This window comes from Postia placenta (genome assembly GCF_002117355.1).
Source record: "Postia placenta MAD-698-R-SB12 unplaced genomic scaffold POSPLAscaffold_8, whole genome shotgun sequence".
NCBI classification, from domain to species: domain Eukaryota; kingdom Fungi; phylum Basidiomycota; class Agaricomycetes; order Polyporales; family Adustoporiaceae; genus Rhodonia; species Rhodonia placenta.
In genome coordinates, this window is record NW_020169839.1 from 174568 (window position 1) to 195038 (window position 20471).

At 56.6% G+C, this 20471-nt stretch overlaps 6 protein-coding genes across 6 annotated transcripts; 1 reads left to right on the forward strand and 5 right to left on the reverse strand.

Annotated features, from left to right (window-relative positions):
* Positions 1-691: 691 nt before the first annotated feature.
* On the reverse strand, positions 692-1702 carry POSPLADRAFT_1040070 (hypothetical protein). The gene is made up of 5 exons (XM_024477661.1): positions 1519-1702; positions 1312-1439; positions 1282-1290; positions 1160-1182; positions 692-1138 (listed from the first exon to the last, which is right to left on the reverse strand). Exons 1-5 carry the CDS (start codon positions 1671-1673, stop codon positions 962-964), a joined length of 492 nt encoding a protein of 163 aa, XP_024338191.1. The 5' UTR covers positions 1674-1702; the 3' UTR covers positions 692-961.
* A 3288-nt stretch (positions 1703-4990) lies between these two features.
* POSPLADRAFT_1145520 (hypothetical protein) lies at positions 4991-7183 on the forward strand (the record flags this gene model as incomplete). Its single annotated transcript, XM_024485812.1, has 9 exons — positions 4991-5158; positions 5219-5428; positions 5513-5707; positions 5767-5834; positions 5887-5946; positions 6001-6081; positions 6133-6542; positions 6621-6822; positions 6874-7183. 9 exons carry the CDS (start codon positions 4991-4993, stop codon positions 7181-7183), a joined length of 1704 nt encoding a protein of 567 aa, XP_024338192.1.
* A 562-nt stretch (positions 7184-7745) lies between these two features.
* POSPLADRAFT_1143957 (hypothetical protein) lies at positions 7746-10643 on the reverse strand (the record flags this gene model as incomplete). Its single annotated transcript, XM_024485638.1, has 9 exons — positions 7746-7936; positions 7993-8170; positions 8311-8334; positions 8430-8532; positions 9095-9312; positions 9546-9848; positions 9986-10022; positions 10075-10519; positions 10577-10643. The coding sequence occupies 9 exons, from the start codon at positions 10641-10643 to the stop codon at positions 7746-7748; spliced, it is 1566 nt and encodes a 521-aa protein (XP_024338193.1).
* A 551-nt stretch (positions 10644-11194) lies between these two features.
* On the reverse strand, positions 11195-15093 carry POSPLADRAFT_1145441 (hypothetical protein; the record flags this gene model as incomplete). Its single annotated transcript, XM_024485802.1, has 7 exons — positions 11195-11473; positions 11684-11874; positions 12150-12566; positions 12621-12722; positions 12763-13893; positions 13953-14075; positions 14136-15093. 7 exons carry the CDS (start codon positions 15091-15093, stop codon positions 11195-11197), a joined length of 3201 nt encoding a protein of 1066 aa, XP_024338194.1.
* Positions 15094-16634: 1541 nt separating this feature from the next.
* POSPLADRAFT_1170133 (hypothetical protein) lies at positions 16635-18202 on the reverse strand (the record flags this gene model as incomplete). Its single annotated transcript, XM_024488084.1, has 4 exons — positions 16635-16873; positions 16937-17347; positions 17417-17769; positions 17851-18202. 4 exons carry the CDS (start codon positions 18200-18202, stop codon positions 16712-16714), a joined length of 1278 nt encoding a protein of 425 aa, XP_024338195.1. The 3' UTR covers positions 16635-16711.
* A 428-nt stretch (positions 18203-18630) lies between these two features.
* On the reverse strand, positions 18631-20145 carry POSPLADRAFT_1034083 (hypothetical protein; the record flags this gene model as incomplete). Its single annotated transcript, XM_024476988.1, has 5 exons — positions 18631-19146; positions 19169-19422; positions 19477-19620; positions 19670-19712; positions 19774-20145. 5 exons carry the CDS (start codon positions 20143-20145, stop codon positions 18631-18633), a joined length of 1329 nt encoding a protein of 442 aa, XP_024338196.1.
* Positions 20146-20471: the final 326 nt, after the last annotated feature.

The window sequence follows — 20471 nt, forward strand, 5'->3', positions numbered from 1 at the left end:
ACCTCAGTTTCGACCTCTTGTCCCTAGGTCAGTAAGCCCCTGTACTTACTTACTTATTCAATACTAACTTACTTGTTCCTAGCCTTAGGTTTGAGCACTGCTCACCATCACTTCAGTGAGATTTAGTCGGACGCCCCCAGCTCTCAGGTCTTCCCCTGTCGCTTGACCTCAAGTCGCGACAAACTGGCTGTGTTACTATACAATTGGACCTTGTTAGCAGTTCTCCTCAGGCTGTGAAGACTCGTCGAAACCTCTCTACACTATGCTCCCCATCATGTGCAACTGTACAACTCTGCGTGCATTCTCCAAAGCAACCATTGCCATTGTATAGATAATAGCGCAGCGACAAGGCGAAAGTAGCAGGCGCATCTTAAGCGCGCCACACGACGGGTGCGAGCAAATGGTTCGGCCTCCACCACTTCCTCGCACTCAGATTTAGAGCGCCGCTCAAAGAAACCGACCTCACGGTAAGGCGACGCGTTGGATCGTAGACTACGGCGCTGCATTGGCGAGGTGCATGTGCACGGACGCTCGAGCCGGGTGTCGAATGTCGATCGCGCGGGCTGGCCAGGGCGCTTAGTGGCCTCCACTCACGAGTCAGAGGCCGTTGGCCCCCCTGCACAGGCGTGCGTGCCGCCCCAGCATGCCAGCATGCCAGCACAGAAGGACGTAGCACGGCGCACCGCCCCACGATCCTGCATCCCGAAGGCCTCACATATCACATGCCGGTACAGGGCAGCTGGTATACACACAGACATACAGCAATGATGCACCCGCGCCCGCCATCCACGTCCAGGCCCACGTCCGTTTTCATATCCACATCCACGTCCACGTCCACATATTGATATTAAAATTGATCTCCGCCTCCCTCTCCGTCTGCATCTGCATCGCTGCTGTCCTGCGCGCACAGCCTCTCTCGAGTCACATCCGCCCTCATCGACATCGCCAGCGCGGCTGCCGCTCACAGCACCAGCGCCGCGCCGGCGCCGACGCCCGCAAGCGCGACGAGCACGCCCACGACGGCGCCGCGCTCCAGACGCACCGCCGCGCCGGCGCTCTTGCTCGTCGTCGGTGTGGTGGAGGCGGATGTGGATGCGGCACCGGAGGACGCGCCCGACGACGCCGAGGATGCGCCCGACGACGCCGAGGATGCGCCTGACGACGCAGCAGAGGTCGCGGAGGCGGCGCCGGAGGAGGCGGACACTGGGCGTAGATCAGCATGAGCCGTGATGCGCTATGAGAGGGTATCGCTGTGGGGGGCGGGGGGGCGGGGGGAGGGAGATGAGGACGGGGGTAAGGACAAGGACGTACCGGCGGCGCACTCTGCTGACTGGAGGGCGAGGGCGGCCTGCTGCTCGGCCGTGGTGCACTTGCTCGCGAGGCACTCGGCGGCCGCCTCCTGGAACGCGGTGGACGAGCACACGCAGGCGAGGTCCGTGCTGGCGGGCGCAACAGTCAAAATGCGTGCGTGAGCCGGCGCGCTAGAAAGAAGGAGGGGTAAGAAATGGGAGCACGCACGCGCTGGAGCAGGTGTTAGCGGAGACGGCGCTCTGGAGGCAGGAGAGGATGCAGGGGTCGATGCCGGCGGTGCTCGTGGGCACGGCGGCCGAGCTGCTCTGCGCGGCGGCGGCGCCGAGGAGGGCGGCGAGGACGAGCGTCTTGACGAACATCATGTTTTGTTTTCAAGAACGTCTGCGGGGGGCAGCAGGGGTGCGCAGGGTGGGACGGAGGGGCTTATAACTGCCATAGGGACAGGTTATAGAGGGCGGGAACTGGGAAGGCTCCGCGGGGTCGGTACCTGTGTCGAGCCTCGAACCCCGTGGGGCGCGTGACAGCGGCTCGGAAAGGCAAGGAGAGACATGGACGCCGATCACGGGCAGCACGCGTCTGTCCCAGCGCCGCTCCTGCTGCTGTCCACAGCGGGATCATCGCTTGCCCAAACGGACACGTGGCCAGGCCTGCATCCACACCCACGCTGTTGGGACGTCAGCTGCCATCTGTGGCCCGTGCTTCAGAGTTCAACACGACTCCCGAGGCTTCAATCACAAGCTCAACACCTCCGGGCCTCACCAGGAGCCGTCAGAAGGCGTCCCATGTGACGTCTTCGCTGCGTGGATGCCATCTCCTGCTCGCGATGCATCATCATCGTACGATGGCCTGTTGCTCAATCACGTCCAACGTACGCCGCCTTGGCAGCTCCTCTGCGCTCACACGGCCCCACCTCCTCTGCGCCCGCACGCTCTGTCTGCACCCCGCAGGCATGTCCCCTGTCATCTCCCCTCGCACAGTCTCCCGGCCGCAAAATGCGTACGCGGTCCAAGATACCATGGGCGTGTGCACCGCCTCTCCGGCAATCGCGTCGCGCGCATCCCTCTTCCTGATGGGTCCCACCAACACCTTCGGTGCCAAACCTAGGCCTGACAAGCTATCCATGATCATCTATCTGCCATAGCCGGCCTGGGACCTGGACCTTCCGCGCGCTGCAAAACCACCGCCAAGAACCGTACATACGAAACACGGCACCGGGCACGCCCAACAATGCTGGAGCAGTCGCGTGCTATCATGCTGGTCCCGCTCCCAACCTGAATGGCCCTAGTCCTTTTCCCTAGTCTGCGCTCGTTTTCTAGCGCGGTTCTGTACCCGCGGCCCAACATCTTTACCTGTTGCCAACCTGCAGGCTTACAGGCACTCGTTATGCGTCATCCACCGCCGCTGTCAACCGCGAATTGTCCTACGGTACTGGCACTACTGGACTATGGCGCTGTGAATTGAGAACTGCCTCCTGATCAACCTACTACAGCCGTCTGCTGGTCAATGAAGACTCAAGAGCGGCAAACGGCCGTCGTTTATTTGAAGCATCCCAGTCGAGGTCCTCCGCGCGGACTTCGCCCGAGCTCGCAATGTTCGCCGACATTCCGCGCTCCAGCCTCCTGCCGTTCTGTCGTGAGAGGACAGCATCAACAGCCAGGCCTAAGATGGCGCGCGAGTCGCAGATGAGCAGTCTTGCTGGCGATGCACACTGCACGCTCGCCGCTCCTGGGCCGTCGTGTCCCCGCCGTCAACACTTCCCAGCATAGCATAGCTCGCTCGAACGACGCTACAGATCCACCGACTCTACTGTAGCGTCGACCGCCCTGAATTTATTCATATTCATTGCTTACGCCCTGGACTCCAGCCCTCGGTAAACTGCCGGTTAGTCAACCGGTAATCAACCGGCGAATTAGGCCGATGTTAATTGGGGTCACGAGATGCCCCGCGCCCTACACTGGGCGCGCTGATTGGCCGACATTGCCACAGTCATGATGCATGATGCATGATGTTTGGTTGCGTTTCTGAGCTGTTCGTTTGTCAGCGGGGGTTGGGTTGCTCGTCTCCCGTACGATGAGTATGCAGCGCGACCCTTCGCATCGCGGCGTTGTCGAAATTGTGAATCGTTTCCAGTCGCTTTTGCGCATTCGGTTGAGCGGTGGTGCGCATAGCATCCTGTTGCGTTCTGATCTGATGAGGGACTGATGGGTATTTGTGTCCGCGTCCGCTCCGTCTAACACAAGGACCAAACGGTATTGGGGGGGTTGAAGGGGTCGTGTGGAGCGCTCCCGCATCTGAAGGCGGGGTTCCACCCCCCTTCAGCCGCCATCCCTAATGCAGATACAGATGCAGGCAACCGACACCAGGCCGCGCTGCGGCGCACCTGCATTTGCATCGCTCGCGAATAACATAGGCATGCGCCCTGTCTGCCCTCATTCGCCCCGCAGTGGTCCGTCCGGCGGGCCACAGTATCCCAGAGGCAGGACTCGCCTCGCCTCGCCTCGACTCGGTATGCGGCAGGCAGAAGGCGGGCAAGACGCAGCCGGCGGCGCGACCTGCCTGCGCGTCCAGAATGACCAATCCGGCCCCCCTGCAGGCTGCCTGTCGTGCCCACGCCGCGGATCCCCTTGTCTATGCCGTGCGCCCGTTGTGCGCCCCCCCTCGCTTCCTGCTCGTGCGGCTCACCAGTCGCCTCGTGGCAAAGCAGGTGCTTTCCTCGGTCTTCCGCGGGCACTGGACGTGGTACGTACACGTATGTGGTTCCGCGGCCTTCATGGCATCGGCAACGCGCGCGATCCGATTCGTGGTGGCACGTATGCACAGGCGCCGTTCTCCTCGAGATCCCTCCTCGGTCACATATTGCGAGACCGCTCGACGTGATGCGCTGCGCTCAGAGGGTGCACCACAGGCTGCCGGGGAACAGAATCGACACGACATGGTCATATGGCGCAGGAGCTGCTGTAACTGGATTATCAAGACCTTCAACGGTGTACGGGTCGTTTTCTTGTCATTCGGAGAAGGAGCCGCATCAACTGCCCAAGACCTTCCGATTCGGGAGTGTGCCGGCATTTCAGAAGTCAATCAACCTCGACTGCAATCCTTCTAGCCGTACCTTAAACTCTAAAGGTGGGCGCACGCTCATCTACTCGGTGGTAGTCCCGACGAACCGGCGCACGGGTAGTAGCAGAACCCAAGGTGCTCATGTGCAATCAACGCCATCAGTTTTCGCGTGGCAGACTCGTCTCTTTCTCTCCTATCCAGCTATGCGCATGATGTGCCGTGGATCCAGGACATGCCGCCGGCATACACGCCGTTGGGAATATATGGCAGGATTTGAGCCCATCTCGGATGAGACGGTGGGTGTGCTGATTAACGCTGAGTGTTCTTGCTGACGGTGCTTCACGTATATGGTGCATGCTTTGCCGCCGGCCTTCTGGACGTCTTCGTTATCTACACGAACCACCACTAGACCGTTGGTTTGTGGCAGATACAACTTCTCCTTCTCGAAACGATGGCTTAATACCATCTGTCACGCCGTCTATCAGTCAGTAGTTGTGCTGTGAGAGCACGAGGCCGGCCAGCCCCATGACTGCAACCACCCACCACTACTTAAGATGGGTCGAGTACTTGCTACTGCACGCTGCTACTGCATCCGCCGCCATTGGCAGAACGCGGTAGAAGCATGGACGCGAGGACCAATGAGCTGGCGATTGTCGCTATTACTTTACTTGCTACTGTGGTGCTCCTCTACGCCAAAGGCACTCGGCGTGCCCCATTACCGCCTGGACCTCGTGGTATCCCATTCTTCGGCAACATGTTCCAATTCAACGTGATGCGCCCCAACCCCCAGGTATGGTGACTGTCGGCCTGCGTCGCTCCGCCCGCCACATCTGACGCGCCCGACACGCAGTATCTGAAGTGGGCGCAGAAATATGGTCCTGTGTTCTCTGTCAAACTGGGCGGCCAGCGCATCGTCGTGCTGAACAGCTCCGAAGCGGCGGACGAGCTGTTTGTCACTCGCAGCAAGCTGTACTCCAGCCACGAGTCCCCGCATGTTGGGTTCGACCTGGTGAGCGACCAGCAGCGAATGGTGTTCATGCCGTATGGCAGAGAGTGGAAGGTCTGTCGGACGTGCCTCTCAGCGTCAACGGTTCGAGCTCACCCGTCGGCTGCCCTGCATTGGCTGTGCGCCGTGGTCAATCAGATTTCCAGGAAGAATGTTCACGGCCTTCTCGGCCCCGGCCCGTCCAAGCAGATGCGTAAGATGCAAGAACTCGAGTCCCGCGTCATGCTGCACGATCTGCTCTGCCACGGTGAGACCAGCATCACAGAGGACTTCGTCGAGGGACCGCACGGGAAGGTGCCGGAGAGGCATTGGTTCTCTATCATTAGGCGATATGTGAGCGAAGACAAGCCCTCAGCTTTGTGCATTGGTATGCTGAGCGCATCTCCGTGCAGACGACCAGCCTAATGATGACTCTCGTGTATGGCCGTCGCATCGAGCGCATTGTGGACAATCCGGAGCTGTATGTCGGCGAGTTCAGACCGTAGATATCACTGCTGACGAGCTACTGTCAGGCATAAAGTCTACGACGTCATGGCCAATATCACACACGTGTGCCAGCCTGGGAGTTATCTGTTTGTCAAAGTCATTGAATACCTACGCGTCGCTCATAGTTGGTCTTGATGTAGGGTGGATGCACTCCCTTTCCTGCGTTGGCTACCCGACATGCTGGCCCCATGGAGAGCAGAGGGGAGGAAGATGCATGAATGGTATCTATCGTTTTGCTCATCCGAAGTCCCACATACTAATCTAGTCTACAGGGAGATGGCATTCTGGGGGAAGCTGTTCTCCGACAGCCGCACGGCCTTGCTCAACGGCGCCGGGTTCAACGGATTTGTGCAGTCCTATCTGCGTGCACGTGCCGAAGCGGGACTCGAAGACCTACCCGGTAAGGGTGCAACAGAGGACGCGGCAGGATGGATGCGCGACAAGCTCGTTACATACACCGCCGTGTCCATCATCGAAGCGGGATCTGATACGACCTCGACCGCCGTCTTCTCGTTCGTGCTGCTCATGCTTAGCAACCCAGACGCACTGCAGCGTGCTAAGGAAGAGATGGACCTGGTGGTAGGCTCTAGCCGCATGCCCGAATGGGAGGACGAGGATAGGTTGCCCTGGCTCACAGCCTGCATCAAGGAGACGCTGCGACGCGCACCGCCGTTTCCCTTGGGTGAGTACGATGGCAGCTAATTCCCGTGCAAGCACTGACAATGTTATGTGCACAACCTAAATCCCTAATGCGATCAAGGTATACCGCACAAGGCAGACGAGGACGACGTTTACAATGGGTATCTCATCCCAAAAGGATCTACAGTCGTTGGGAACATATGGGCTATCCATATGGATCCGGTTCGGTACCCTGACCCAAGCGCATTCAAGCCGGAGCGATTCTACAATCCAGATGGAAAGTTGAACTGGGCCAGTGGTCCAGACACCCACAATCGCGACCAGTACGTCCTCATCGAAACGTGGAGTGATGTGTACTGACCAGTCCGGCTCAGCTACATATTCGGGTGGGGCAGGCGCTTCTGCTCTGGCAAATACGTTGCAGAGGCGTCACTGTTTATTGTTCTCTCGCGTCTCATTTGGGGCTTCGAATTGCACGCGGCGTCTGATCCGCAGACTGGCAAAGCTAGACTGCCTGGTGTCAACGAAGAGGACACGTTCACGGACGGGCTCGTGAGTGCGCCCAAGATCTACCCTGTTGGATTCAAGCCACGGTCCGAGAAGCATGCAGAGATGATCACGGCATCGTATAAAGATGTCCAGAATGACTGGCAGTCGATGGGGCTGGCGGGAGATGAGCGGTGAATGTTATGTAGCTTAAAGAAAGCGATCGCGCCCATATTTTCATGCCAGTCTTCAACGCAATGCAAATGTCCCTCTTCCCGTCGTGTCTAGGCTCTACCTTCCTGATTCCACGATGTTATAGAAATCTGTGCATAATACGATGCTGAATTGCCTTTCTGATATAGTAAGATTGGCCGCATAGATCCGGAATAGGCATAGAAACCCTCAAGGCCGGTCTCGTCATACTCGAGATGCACAGATATTAGTGAGACTGCTCCTTTGTAGCCCAGAGTACTGTACATCTTTTCCATTTTAAATCCGACGATAGTCCAGCTTTCGGAACAGTTCGGAGTCCCTACATCGCGGCCGTCGTTATGGAATACTCTATCTACTCACTGCCGTTCTGAAGTTTTGACGTATTGCGTATATGAAATATAGAGCATACCGGATTCCCAATTATCTGTTGTTTAGTTATTATTGTACGGACACTTTGGGTCCACGCATGACACCTGTGCTTCATAGGCTATAATGTCAAGCCCGAGATATTTTCCTCACCTTGTTTCATACGTGTGGATATGCCGAATTAACCACCCTTCACGAACTCATATTGAAAGCCACGATGGCGTGACGCCAGGTCTCTAGCCCATTTCGTTGTCGTCCCTGCCCTCGTTGCGCCTGTCCTTTCCCTTTTATGCTCCTCGTGCGCCCGTCCTTTCCCTTTTATGCTCCTCGTGCGCCCGCCCTCCGAAGCTATTCCCTTTCCCTTATCATGCGCTCCACACGAATGTTTGTCATTAATCATTTGCACCCCGCTGGGTCTGCCTCCTCACGTGCCGCCTCCGTGACCGCGACCCTATCTTCAGGTGCATCCTCCGCCGCGCTTGTCTCGTACGCCATGTCATCCGCCATCTCCATAACTTCTGCAACCTCTGCCGTGTCCGCGAGCAAGTGCGTGACGGGTACGACGATGTGAGAACCACGCCGGAAAGACCGCCGGCAGACAACGTCCTCGATGGACAGGAATCAATGGGTGATTAGGTTACAAACCGATGGGGCTACCTACGGCGCGCAACGCCTACATAAGTCCTATTCCCACACCGGCGCACGACAACGTGACCCGGGCCGGCAGCGACGCTTGCCCGACGTACCCAAAAGTCAACAGACGACGTTGGCTGTTGTGTGTAAAGCAGAGCACGGTCGTGAGCGTGCTCGTTGCGCTCGCGTGGGTGGCCATGGCCGCGAGTCTGGCGCTGTGAGCCGCACGCACTGAGTAGTCATGCATCCGCTCCTTGAGAGAGCAGGACACGGTTAAGGAGCGAATGAAATGTGGATACATCAATGAGATGCTACCTCTCCGTGCACTCGGCAATCTTGATGTATTGTGATTCAGGAGGGTTACTAAAACTAAAAGGCTTAGCTAGAGGCGTCCATATTCTGCCTTGTTGTGGACATGGTCTGGCGATTGTCTATGATTTTTAGCTGCAATATGAGCGTGAGCTTGATTGGTTAACCAGGTCGAGATCGAGATCCGAATCTTACGAACATGGTCCCGGGAGATGCCGAAACAGCGAGCACTCACGACCGGTGTCGGCCTTTCCACCTCCCTGTCACACACTACCTTTGCGATTCGCGAGATCATGGACAATTGTTCCGCCACTAGTAAGACGTGTTTTACATGGATGAAGACAAACTCAACCTTCTTCTGCTCAATGGTGTTCTAGACGAACCGGCACGTGGGTAGCTGCGGAACCCAAGGTGCTCATTCGCAATCACCGCCGGTCTGTTCTCGAAGAGTTTCGCTGGCGCCCGTGGCCTTGTATTGGCGGCCGACGCCCCCTCACTATCTACGGCAGACTCATCTCTTCGTGTTAGACTCGTCTCTTCGTGGCACTCATCTCTTCCTTTCTCTATCTAGCTATGCGCGTGATGTACCGTGCTTCAAGGATATCCCGCCGGAATACGCGCCGTTGGGAATACATGGCAGTAATTGGGTCCATCTCGGACGATACGGTGGGTGTGCTGATTAACGCTGAGTATTCTTGCTGACGGTGCTTCGCGTATGTGGTGCATACTTCGCCGCCGGTTTTATGGACGCCTTCTTTGTATGAACGAACCGTCGCCAAACCGTTGGTTTGCGGCAGTTCTCGAAACTACGGCTCAACATCATCTGTCATACTGTTTATCAGTCAATGCTTGCATGCGGCCCGCCAGCCCCATGTCTGCAACTACCCACCACTACTTAAGATGAATCGTGCGGCACACTACGACTGCATCCACCGCCATTGGCAGAACGCGTTAGAAACATGGACGTCTCGACCAATGAGCTGGCGATTCTCTCTGTTGTCTTAATTGCTACAGGCATGCTCTTCTACGCCAAAGGCACTCGGCGTGCCCCGTCACCGCCTGGACCTCGTGGTATCCCGTTCTTTGGCAACATGTTCCAATTCAACGTGATGCGCCCCAACCCCCAGGTATAGTGTTCGTTGGCCTGCGCCGCTTCGCCCGCACCATCTAACGCGCGCGACACGCAGAACTGAAGTGGGAGCAGAAATACGGTCCTGTGTTCTCTGTCAAACTGCGCGGCCAGCGCATCGTCGTGCTGAATAGCTCCGAAGCGGCGGACGAGCTGTTTGTCACGCGCAGCAAGCTGTACTCCAGCCACGAGACCCCGCAAGTTGGGTTCGACCTGGTGAGCGTCCACGTGGAGGACAGGGTGTACTGCGTTCTACTTCGTGTACTTTTAGTGCTGAAGTTGCGGAGTTGGTACGCCTTATCTCGCCGCGCAAGCGGTGGATTGTATGATTTAGGTGTTCATAAATTAACTAAGGCTACCGATACAGTCCTGACGTAGAAGAGTTGACTGAAGGATACGACAAAATAACGCAAAAGAAACAGCGAGATCATTTGCCTACTCCCGTTTGAACTTCGGGTAGCCTGCGTAGCCGGGGTACGGTTGGGCAGTGTCGGGTGTGCCATCTGCGCCCGTGACGTCAGGCGTGTGGGTAGGATCGTACCCTTCCTCTCCCTCACCCTCGCCAACCTGTCCCGCATCCTGACCTACGCCTTGGCCCACACCCTGATCCTCACCCTGGCCTGCGCCGAAGCCCACACCGGCATCTACGGCTTGTCCCTCACCCTGCCCTTCCCCATGGGCTCTTCGGCGGGACTGGCCCGCAGTGACGACGGCATAGGTGGGGATTATCACCGTCGTCGTGGAATCGAACTCAGTCTCTGTGGTCGTCGTAGCATCGGTCAATGTGGCGACCGTTGTAGTCGGCGTTAACGCGGTGCGCTCAACAGTCGACGTCGTGGTGGTATATGTCTGCTCAATTAGCGTGCGGGTCACCGTTACCGTCACTGCAAAGACGATTGGCGGTCAGTGAACAATCGTGGAAGAGGAATAGCCATGCTCACCGACTGCGTGCGTCAAACCGGCGAGAAAGAGCGCCGCGAGCGCGATTGAGCGGAAAGTGCGAGGCATTGTGTGGGTGAGTGGGAAGAGTTATAGAGGTGATGTGGGGATTGCGCCAGACTGGACCAAGCCTATATACTCTGCACAGTGCACACCGCCTCGGCGGACTTCCATTGTCATCGCCGGTCCACACACGCGTAGCCTGGACCGTCAGCGGATTTGCATCCGCCCCGCGCCCCGCCGCCGACGCTCCGCGCGCCCCATCATGTATAAGCGCATTCCGGCTCTACCATATCATCCCCGCCTTCCGATGCGCTTCCGCTTCCCGCCATGACTTCCATTATGCTTGCGATCATCTCCACTAGGTGTCGCCAGATGCGAGCAAAGCGGTTTCGATCATGCCCGCTGGGCTTTTTCTTACAGGTTGATCTCAGGTTGATTGGAAATCAGGCGGCAGGTGCTGTGTTAACGCATCCTCATGACCGAAATTTTGAAGTCGCGCTTTTCAATGTGTGAAAGTACGATGTTACTTCAAGAAAATTATTCAGTCCATGCGCGAAAATACATGCGAACGAACAAGTATCGACAACAGCAGCACATATCAGCACATATAACACTGTCTACTGGTACGGGCTGTAAGGAGCGTAGGGAGCGTAGCCCGTCGGGCTCGACGTGGTTGACGTCCCAGTAGTAGTGAGGACAGTGTCAGTCTCTGTATCGGTGACAGACTCTGTGACGGTCGTGGAGTAGCTCGTCGTCGTACTCGTGATCGTCGTCGGGACGGTCTCGGTGGTAGTGGTGTACACATAGCGAGTGCGCGTGACGGTGGTTGTCTCTGAGGTGTTAATAACAACTGTGGATGCCGTTGAGTACGCTGCGAGTGAAGCGGAACGACTATGCTACATGCCTGCACTGGAACCAGCGATGAAAAAAAGCGCAACAAGCGCGAAGATGTTCATGTTATATAACATCGTGGCAAGGAGCAAGAAGTGGGTTGGGATGACTTGGGGAAGACGGCAGCTCAGTTTATAAGCCAACGAGATCGCAATTCAAACTGGGTATCGGAACCGCGGGAACATGTACGATACACGAGGCGGACGATGACATACGTATGGTCGGCAAAACGTATTGGACACAGCGGATGCTGGGGTGCCCCATGCACGCCGGCGGATTCTCGACATCTCGAGAATAGGATAGGAAATCCAGGCAGGCTCGGCTCGGCTGAAGTGATGCTGTCTCAGTGTAGCCACAATAATCCGCCCGGAGTCGATCAGTGCATCTGCTTCCGTTCGGGAGACAGCTACGAACATCCAGGATAGGGTGATTCAACGAGCGAGTACAGCCAGCTTCATGTTCCGAGATGCCCAAAGGTAGAGAGTCATAGTGCCTGAAGTATATCGCATTTCTAGAGATACAGTAGAAGCTCCAGTTGTACATATAGTGCCAGGGACGTGTATCGGCACAGATTCCACAGATATAACACATGCGATGGGGGTCAAGAGGGGGGGGGGTCATAGGGACATTATTTTTGCAGAACATCATCAAGGAATTTCCTGAGCTCATGAACAAGCTTACGCGCATCATCACGCTCACTGAGAGCTGCGTTAAGCTCCCTCTTGACGCTCACAACGTCTTGCTCGATATTGGGGCTGCCGGTGTCGCCTTGCCAGGTGCGGGCCAGCTCAGAAGTGACCGGTGGACCGGCTGGAAAACCGTCAGTGTCGGTATTTGGATGCAGGGGTTCAAAAGCGTCATGCTCTGTGTCCTGAGACCGAACTCTGAGCTCGCGCTCGAGCTCCAAGATGCGCTCAAGGGCAGAGCTGAGCTCATCCTTAATGAGCGGTAGACCAGGGGTCGAGGCGCGGCGGTCTGCATATCCAGCTGATGCATCCATGTCGCCCTGGAATTCAGGACGAGGGATAGAGGAGGAGGTTTTTGGACGAAGGATTGAGGGCTCAAGGTCTCCGAAATACCCTCCCTCGTCAGTTTCCTCTGTTCGCAGCATAGTAAGCGAACATATATCCCTGTCGAGTGATGCACACACACCTGAGGAGTAAACACTGTCGGAAGTCCTTGTTCGACGCATCGGGTCGGCTCTGAAAAAATCATTCTTTTGCAAGAATTCTTGCTCGTCTGATGACCCATGAGCTTTTACAGAAAGACGCTCGTCGATTTATTCAGTACATACCTGTGAAGGGCGTCCTAGGGATAAAGAATTCACGAGGCCTCCCAGTCTGATGATCCTCGTGCTCTTCGATGACGCGCAGTAATCTATCTTGTGGAATACTGGACGCCCGAGGTCGATCTCCGTGCTCTGTCCTTCTCGGCAATGTCATACCGCTATCATACGGAAGGGAGCCTCCAAATGGGTATGTGTCGCCCAATTCGCTCTGGGCCGTAGATGCATATGTACTCGATGACCCCTGCGAGGATACTGACGATGAATACGGTCTGCCCGTGCGCGACTGCGAGGGAGATTCGAGGTGGAAATCACGCATATATCCACCGTACAGAGCGTCCTCGTCAGGGGCAACGTAGTCTTCGTCCTTGGGCGGATCGAGCTCCGCAGGGGTCGGAGGGCGTCTGGCGGAGTACATGGGTTTGCTGGTCTCGCGGTTCTTCTGCGCCTTCGTTGACACTCCATCCTCGATGTCGAAGAGTCCTGCGGAGATCCGAGACCACCGGTTGAGCAGCCAGACCATCAAGACCCGCGCAGCGTTCTTGCTTGGCCCTCCCAGCAGGCGATTCCCGAAGATCCGTGCGATGTCCTCGAATGTGAGGCCGTTGTCTGGACACAGCGGGATTTGGGTAAAGAAGGCACAGAGGTACGCGAGGAGCGACAGATTCTCGACCGGAATGAGCTGCAGAACGAGGCGGGCGATTGCGACCTGCGGACGCTCCTTCTCGATCATCTCCCGGCGCAGCTCGTCTGGGGTCTTGTGCGACTGTGGCGTCGCTGACGCGGACGGCGGCGTTTTAGGCTCGGACTGCGAACGCTTGCGCCACATCTTTGGCGGGGCCTTCGCGTAGCGCTCCATCTCAGCCTTCATCTCCTGTTCGCGTTTGGCATCGTCGCGCGCGACCGCAGGACGCACGCACCACGTCCATAGCGCGTTGTGGATTGTGCGGTCGAGAAGTGCGTTCGGGAGTGAGGTGACGAAAGACGAGAGGAGCGCGCAGACGTCGGCCATGGATGCATGGCGGAGGACGGAGGTAGGTGACGCGGCGGATCCTGAAGGCATGTCGTCGAAGGTCCGCACGAGCTCGACAAGGCGCGCACGGTCGGGAAGTGCACGGAACAAGTCATTTTGGTAGATACCTAAGGGTCGCACGCACTGTCAACATTGAGTGTGGTATATATCCGCGTCTCTAACTGACCGGTGCGGTATAGCTCCTCGATGCAGGCATGCACAACAGTCGGGATTTCGTGCTGTTGTCCTCCTATGACGATAGGCATCGACGAACGATCGAGTGCATCTGATAAGGGTGCTCCAAAGACGCCTTCAAAGGACAGTTAGTCATTGGCTCCATTGGCCATAAATCAAAAACAAGGCCACGTACGTGGGCGAACAGTGGCCTTGGCATCCTCGTCCCTCCTGTGCTCAACCTCTCCTCGCGCGATACGTTCCAACCTCTTTTGACGCGCCTCCGCTTCCTTTTCCTTTTCCTGGAGGAAATCCTCGACCTCTATGTAGTCCTCCAAGCGTTGATTCTCCCTCTGTAGTAAGACATTCAACTCCCTCAGGGCTTCGAACGGCTCCGGTGGTTGGTAGGGGGGAGGTGGTGGTTTCTCAGAGCGATCCAAGGGGCACCGGCTCAGACTACGCGAGCGGGGACGAGCCAAGCCCGTGCTAGCGCGCCTCTGTTTTTCCCTACCACGATTGGATAGTTCGTCTCCGCCGTCCCGTTGCGCTGAAGAGGGTACTGTGCACGAGGTCGAACGAGGCCTGGTAGATGTTAATGACGCGGGAAGCTGCCCGCACGCCCGAGCGAGGCGGTCGGATTCGTTGTCGGCAATACGAACAGAGCGCACCTTAGGGTGCAACAAGGGAGTGAGTGGCGCCGACATGTGATCGTCTCTGTCGTCCTCCAGATGCGCTGAGTGCGTGTCGCCGACGGCCGACAGCTGTGTCGCAGGTAGCGAGAACCGCTTGTCGAAACGACTGTTTCCGGCGGACAGCATAGGAAGGGACGCACGCTTAGTGGTACCCATGGTCTCGGAATGACGCGGGGTATTGGATCGTGTGGTAGGGCTGGGTGGGACAACGGCGTCGCCCGGACGAGAGGAGGACGCGCTAGAAAGGGAGGGAGGCTGGCGCAGGATACCGCGCGGCGGAAGTGGGGGCTGACCTTCCGATGCGCCTGCCATAATGGAAGGCCTGTGTTCCAAGTATTGCTGCTCCCGAGGTGGCGCCTCGTTTCTTGCGGACAATGGCGACAAGCTACTGCGCGTTTGGGAAGAAGTAGATGGGGTGTCTGGGGAAGAGGGCACTTTCGACCGCCGAGAGTAGAACGGCATGGTCCTGACGAGCGTATCCTGAGGCCTGCACAGGATGAGCGGGAATGCAGATTTAGGGAATCAAAACTACGGCGGCGCTCGCTGTCAAACAAGACAGTGCGGATAGCAGACTGAGAGACGTGATCCGCAGTGGCTTCAAGTAAATCTGAGAGATGCAGACCTGAGCCGGCGGACACATCTCGAGCCGCTTGAACGAGCGTTAGGGTTCAGACGGATGCAGCCAAGGCGGCTGGGCGGAACCAACGTCCTATATGTGCAGCATATCTCGATATGGCGGAGTTATTAGTCTCGATTGCGACGTGATCGAGATACAAACTGGCTGATCTCTAGCGCGAGCGGCCGGTCTGGGCCTGATCAAGATGTTTGGGCGACACTCGGATTAGAACGGCACAAGTTTGAATGCACGATTACACAGCTATATCGTATGAGTTGAGAGGTTGAAGTGCGTGTCGCTAGCCTCCTATCATACCGCTATGATTCACTCGATACATGGATTGTCCTGCTCAGTTTTTTGTTCAGGCGCTTCTTTTCATGTCGAACTCTCCTGCGCAGCCGGCAACGAGTCGTATCAGGTCAGCTTGTGGTGATCGTAAGAATCGCGTGTTCGATACTGTGAAAACCATTCATTAGCCACATTGCCATATTCTGTTCGTGAGCTATTACCGATAGAGCATTACTGGCAACGAATGCGTGGACAAACTAGTAGACGTTGATGGTTAGCCTTCGTGGAATCGCATTTCCTGCCAGATGCAGATTTCGGTGGACCTCCTCATTCTCCTTGGCTAAGCAACAGAGGTTGAATTCATAAGTTTAGCGTCGCGCTGTAAGACACAAGCAAACTAGTGACCCAGTGGTCGAGAACAACATGCGAGCGGTCGCGGAAACGGTTACATATGACTAAGCGTGATGCAACCGTGACCTAATCACGTTCTCGGCTCCCGAGGCTGGCCAGCCAATCAGGTAGACGAATATGCAAGCGTGACATGCTGTAATCTGCGAGCGCTTGCGACAAGCAGTCGCTTATTTGTCGTTGTTCGAGGAGGGGAGGTGAGATCCTGCTCACTGGTTTTGCTACTTGAATTTCGCTTCTTTTTAGCGACTTAAAGCGTCATTTCGAATGTACCTAGTAATAATTGCATATATATACGGTACAACGATAACGAGCTTTCAGACTGTTGTGAACTGAGCTTGCTTGCAATGTTTGGCAGAGAACTCAGCAGTCTGAGGCTGCGACTCGGAGAAACAAGTACGGTATGTGGTTTGTGAGTAAAGCTTTTACTACTGACGAATGACAGGTATGATAGAGCTACGGCCGAGCTTGATGTCTAAGTTGTTTGATTGGCACCGTGAACATCCGGCGTAGAACAATGAACGCCGTACATTCATCCAGGAAAATCCGGAAATGAAGCGGTTACTCTTGCCATTATTTTGCTTATTACCGCAATGCTCTTCTATGGCACAAAGGCATACTCCGTTACCACATGGTGCCCGTTCGGGAACCTGTGGTAGACTACGCGTAATATCTCTCGATCAACAACATAGACCGTGAATAAATGTGCTGATTTCCTAGTTGGCCTAGCACTTCTACAATTGTGCAAGCTGCCGTGGGGTGTTACCGTCACGCGAGAATCTCCTCCAGCACCTCGATGATCTTCACTACTTCCTCCAGCGTGTTATAGTGTACAAGCGAGATGCGCACCACGCCGTCCTCGACGTCAAGGGAAGGACTGAGCGAGCTCACGAGAGTGTACGCGTAGAAGTGCCCGTACCGAATGCCAATCTGCAAGTACACAGTCACCATGTCAACTCGCGTACTCCAGTCGGAAGCCGCGACAACACTCACGTTTCCCTTCGCATCGAACCGCGCCACGACGTCCTGGCTCCGTATCGCCCGCTCGCCCACCACCACGAAGCTCACCGTCGGCACCCTGTCAAGCCCCTCATGCTCTGCGCCCACGATACGCACCCCGCGTGCAGATTTGCTTCGTAGGAACGCCAGCAGCGGCGCGAGTAGCGTCTGCTCGTGTCGCGCGATGCGTGCAATTGCCTCCTCGAGGTTCCCGTCCCCGAGGGCGCGCAGATATGGCGGCACAGCGGTGCACCCCCACACGATCTCGTACCCAGGCCCGCCCGGCTGCAATTTATATGGCTTAGCCGCGACGGCAGGTGCCAAGAAGTGGTGTGCGAGCGACGAGAGCGAACGCGTGAGCGCGGCGCGGCGCGTGTACAGCACGGACGCGTGGGGCCCGTACACCTGCACCGAAACACACGGTCCCAATCAGGCATGCCTGCAAGCCATGCTGACACACAGGACACCTCGCACCTTGTACACGGAGAACACGGCATAGTCGACGTCCCAGCCGCGCACGTCCATCAGGCGGTGGGGCGCATACGCAACGCAATCCACACACACCTCGACCTTGCGCGCACCGAGCTCCGCCGCGCGAGCACGGATTGCGATCACGACGTCCTTCACAGGGATGATGGATCCGAGGATATTCGAGCATGCGGTGAATGCGACAAGCCGCGTCTTTGCCGTGATGAGCGTGAGCAACTCTTCCAGCTGCAACCCGACCGCATATGGATTGTTCGGCGTGGCGGACAGCTGCGTTGCCTGCCAAAGCTTCGTGGTCGCCCCTCTGCGCTCGGCAAGGTGTTTCCAGGGGCCGCCATTGGCTGCGCGGTGCCAGATAGTGGTCATCAGTAGCCGGGAACTAGCATAGAGTAACACAGCGGGCGAACGGTAGGTCGACGTACCTTCGTGCTCGCCAGTGACGATCAGCTCCTCGTCCGGGTGAACGTCCCCGTCCATCGCGCGCGCGAGGTTCGCGAGAAGCATTGTTGCGCTGCTCCCGAAGGCGACCTCGTCGACGCTCTCTGCATTGAAGAGCTCGCGCGCGGCCTCGGCACCGTCTTCGACGCGCGTCGTGCTTGCGACTGAGACGGAATAGTCCGCACCGAGCTGCACGTTCGTATTCAGGAGGTAATCTGAGATGCGCGTGGCGGCATCCGTGAGGCACTGAGACCCGCCGGCGTTGTCAGCGTACAGATAGCCTGATGATAACGCAGGGAACGCTGCTCGGGAACGAGCGACGTCGAGGCTCGCCATGGTTGGGTGCGATATGGAGGAGAGCACAATGCAAATCTGATATCCATCGTTCCTGAGACCCGAGGGAAAGAAAGTGCGGGAAGGAATGCCGGGAGCAGCGACTCCGCCGTCTTCGTAGGGTTTATTCTGAGTCCAGTCTAAGCCCTACGCTAAGGTTAGGGGCAAAAGCAAACCGTACACGACAAGGGTCAGAGGATGTAGCGGGAAAAGAGGGTGTGGACAGACTCTTTCGCGGTGCTAGCTTTCATGGTGACACTGATTAAACAGCTATCCCGAATGTTCAAAACCAGCAGGCGCGGACGGCAATCGCCGGCCATTGTTCAAGTTCAGTAAGCGAGTTGCTAGAATCATTATCTTGATCCAAGTACAACCGTCCGGGTCAAAAGAAAAGCCTTCAAAGTAAATTAATTCTGATATCGTGTATGCACTCATAATCGCGCCACAGAGCTACCGGCAGGAAGAGCGCCAACTCTCCTCCAATACTCAAGCCACTTCATCACGTCCTCAGACTCCAACTTCCGTAGGCGTGGATCTGCCAGTGTCTGCGAAGCCGCGACAGCTTCCTTGACCTCGAGATTAGGCCAGCCCATCGCCAACGGGCTGACCTCTGACCCATCATGTACGTAGATACGGAAGAATGGGAGTAGCCGCAGTGCACGACATTGCCCCATCTTCCTCCGGCGCGCCGCGGTGTCCTTTGGTAGCAGTCTTGCCGCGTTTTCCAATAGTGCCAACCATTTCCTATACGGCACAAGCTTGACAGAAAACTCCTTGGCGATATGCCTTGCAATGACATTCCAACACACGGGACGCGGATGAATGAGGTGCACGATGTGGGTAGGGCTCGACGCGTGTAGCATGTCAAGGAGCGCGTTCGCGGCGATGTCGAAAGGAAGGAAGGGACACGGCTGGTATCGTGTCCCGAAATCAGTACTCCCAAATCGCTGGGGAGGATGCAGGACATACCCGTGGATCGTCGACAAAGCACCCAAGGTATGGGGCGCTCTGCACCATGACAGGGAACCATTCGTTTGCTGCCCAATCTCCAGCAGGTCCACCAGTGAGCTGGCCAACACGCACAATCAGTGGATCCAGCGTGGTCCTCTGTGCTGTGGTAAGTAGTAGCTGCTCAGCGACCCATTTCGACTGAGCATAGCCGTTTCCAATGGCGTATATCGGGTCGACAGGTGCCTCAGCGATTGGCATGTCACGTGGTGCCTCTGAACGCGAGCATGTGAGCCGCTCTCCATATTCAAGACACTGCTTTGACGCACCATGGATTGCTCCAGTTGAGCTGATGAACAGCAGGCGTCGTGTGTCTGCGCAGGGAGAATCGAGAGCAAACTGGACGAGGCGAAGAAGGCCTAGTAAGACAGGCCCGAACGCGTCCAGCCCGCTCATCATATCCACACGCCATGCTGTGTGGATACAGTGGTGGTCAGTACTCGGCGATCACCGTTGACGAACAGTGGCTACCGTTGTGCAATATGTGAGTGACAGAACCGTACATCTGAACCCACAATCAGCACGCTGCAGCCGAACAGAAACATATCGAGAGTCAGACGACGAACCTCACGGTATTTGTCCTTCGCGATCCCCCAGTTGGGCAAGCTAAGGTCGCCCTCAAGTAAGGTGATCTTCGGCAGATCCAGTATACATGGGTCTATCGCACGCTCAACTAGTGCATCCTGCTGCCTCGTACTCAATGACGCGTTGTTGGATGCTCGGTTGAGAGCATACACGTGAAGGACGTCAGAGGACCTAGCGAGCGCTCCGAGAAGATGGCAACCCAAGCTCCCGGTTGTCCCGGTGACTAGAACGACGTTTCCACCGCGAGCAGGTAATCCGGCTGGTGGCATGCGGCGTTGCGATGGCACAGCTGAGCTCAAGCTCGCCAGCATCGCCTTCATATTGGAGATAGTATCGCCGTGAGATGATGCCATGGCAAGTGTTGAATGTCAGCGGCCCAAGGGGTGGCAGTATGCATTGAGATTCTGCTCACCGGTCGTCTTATAGATGACATACCGGAATTACCACTCACCGACACATCCCAATGCGTGCCACACTTGCGTCTTCGCAAGATACATCACGACGGGAACCCACACCTGAACAGAAGCACATGTGAGCCGCGTTTAAGACGTAGTGACCCGTGCATCTGGAAATGCAGTTGACTTGCACGATGATATGACCCAGATTAAGCCCGCTTCGTGGTCAATCATGATGTGCCATCACTTTTTGAATGTCCGCATCGCGTTAGTGGGAATTTCGC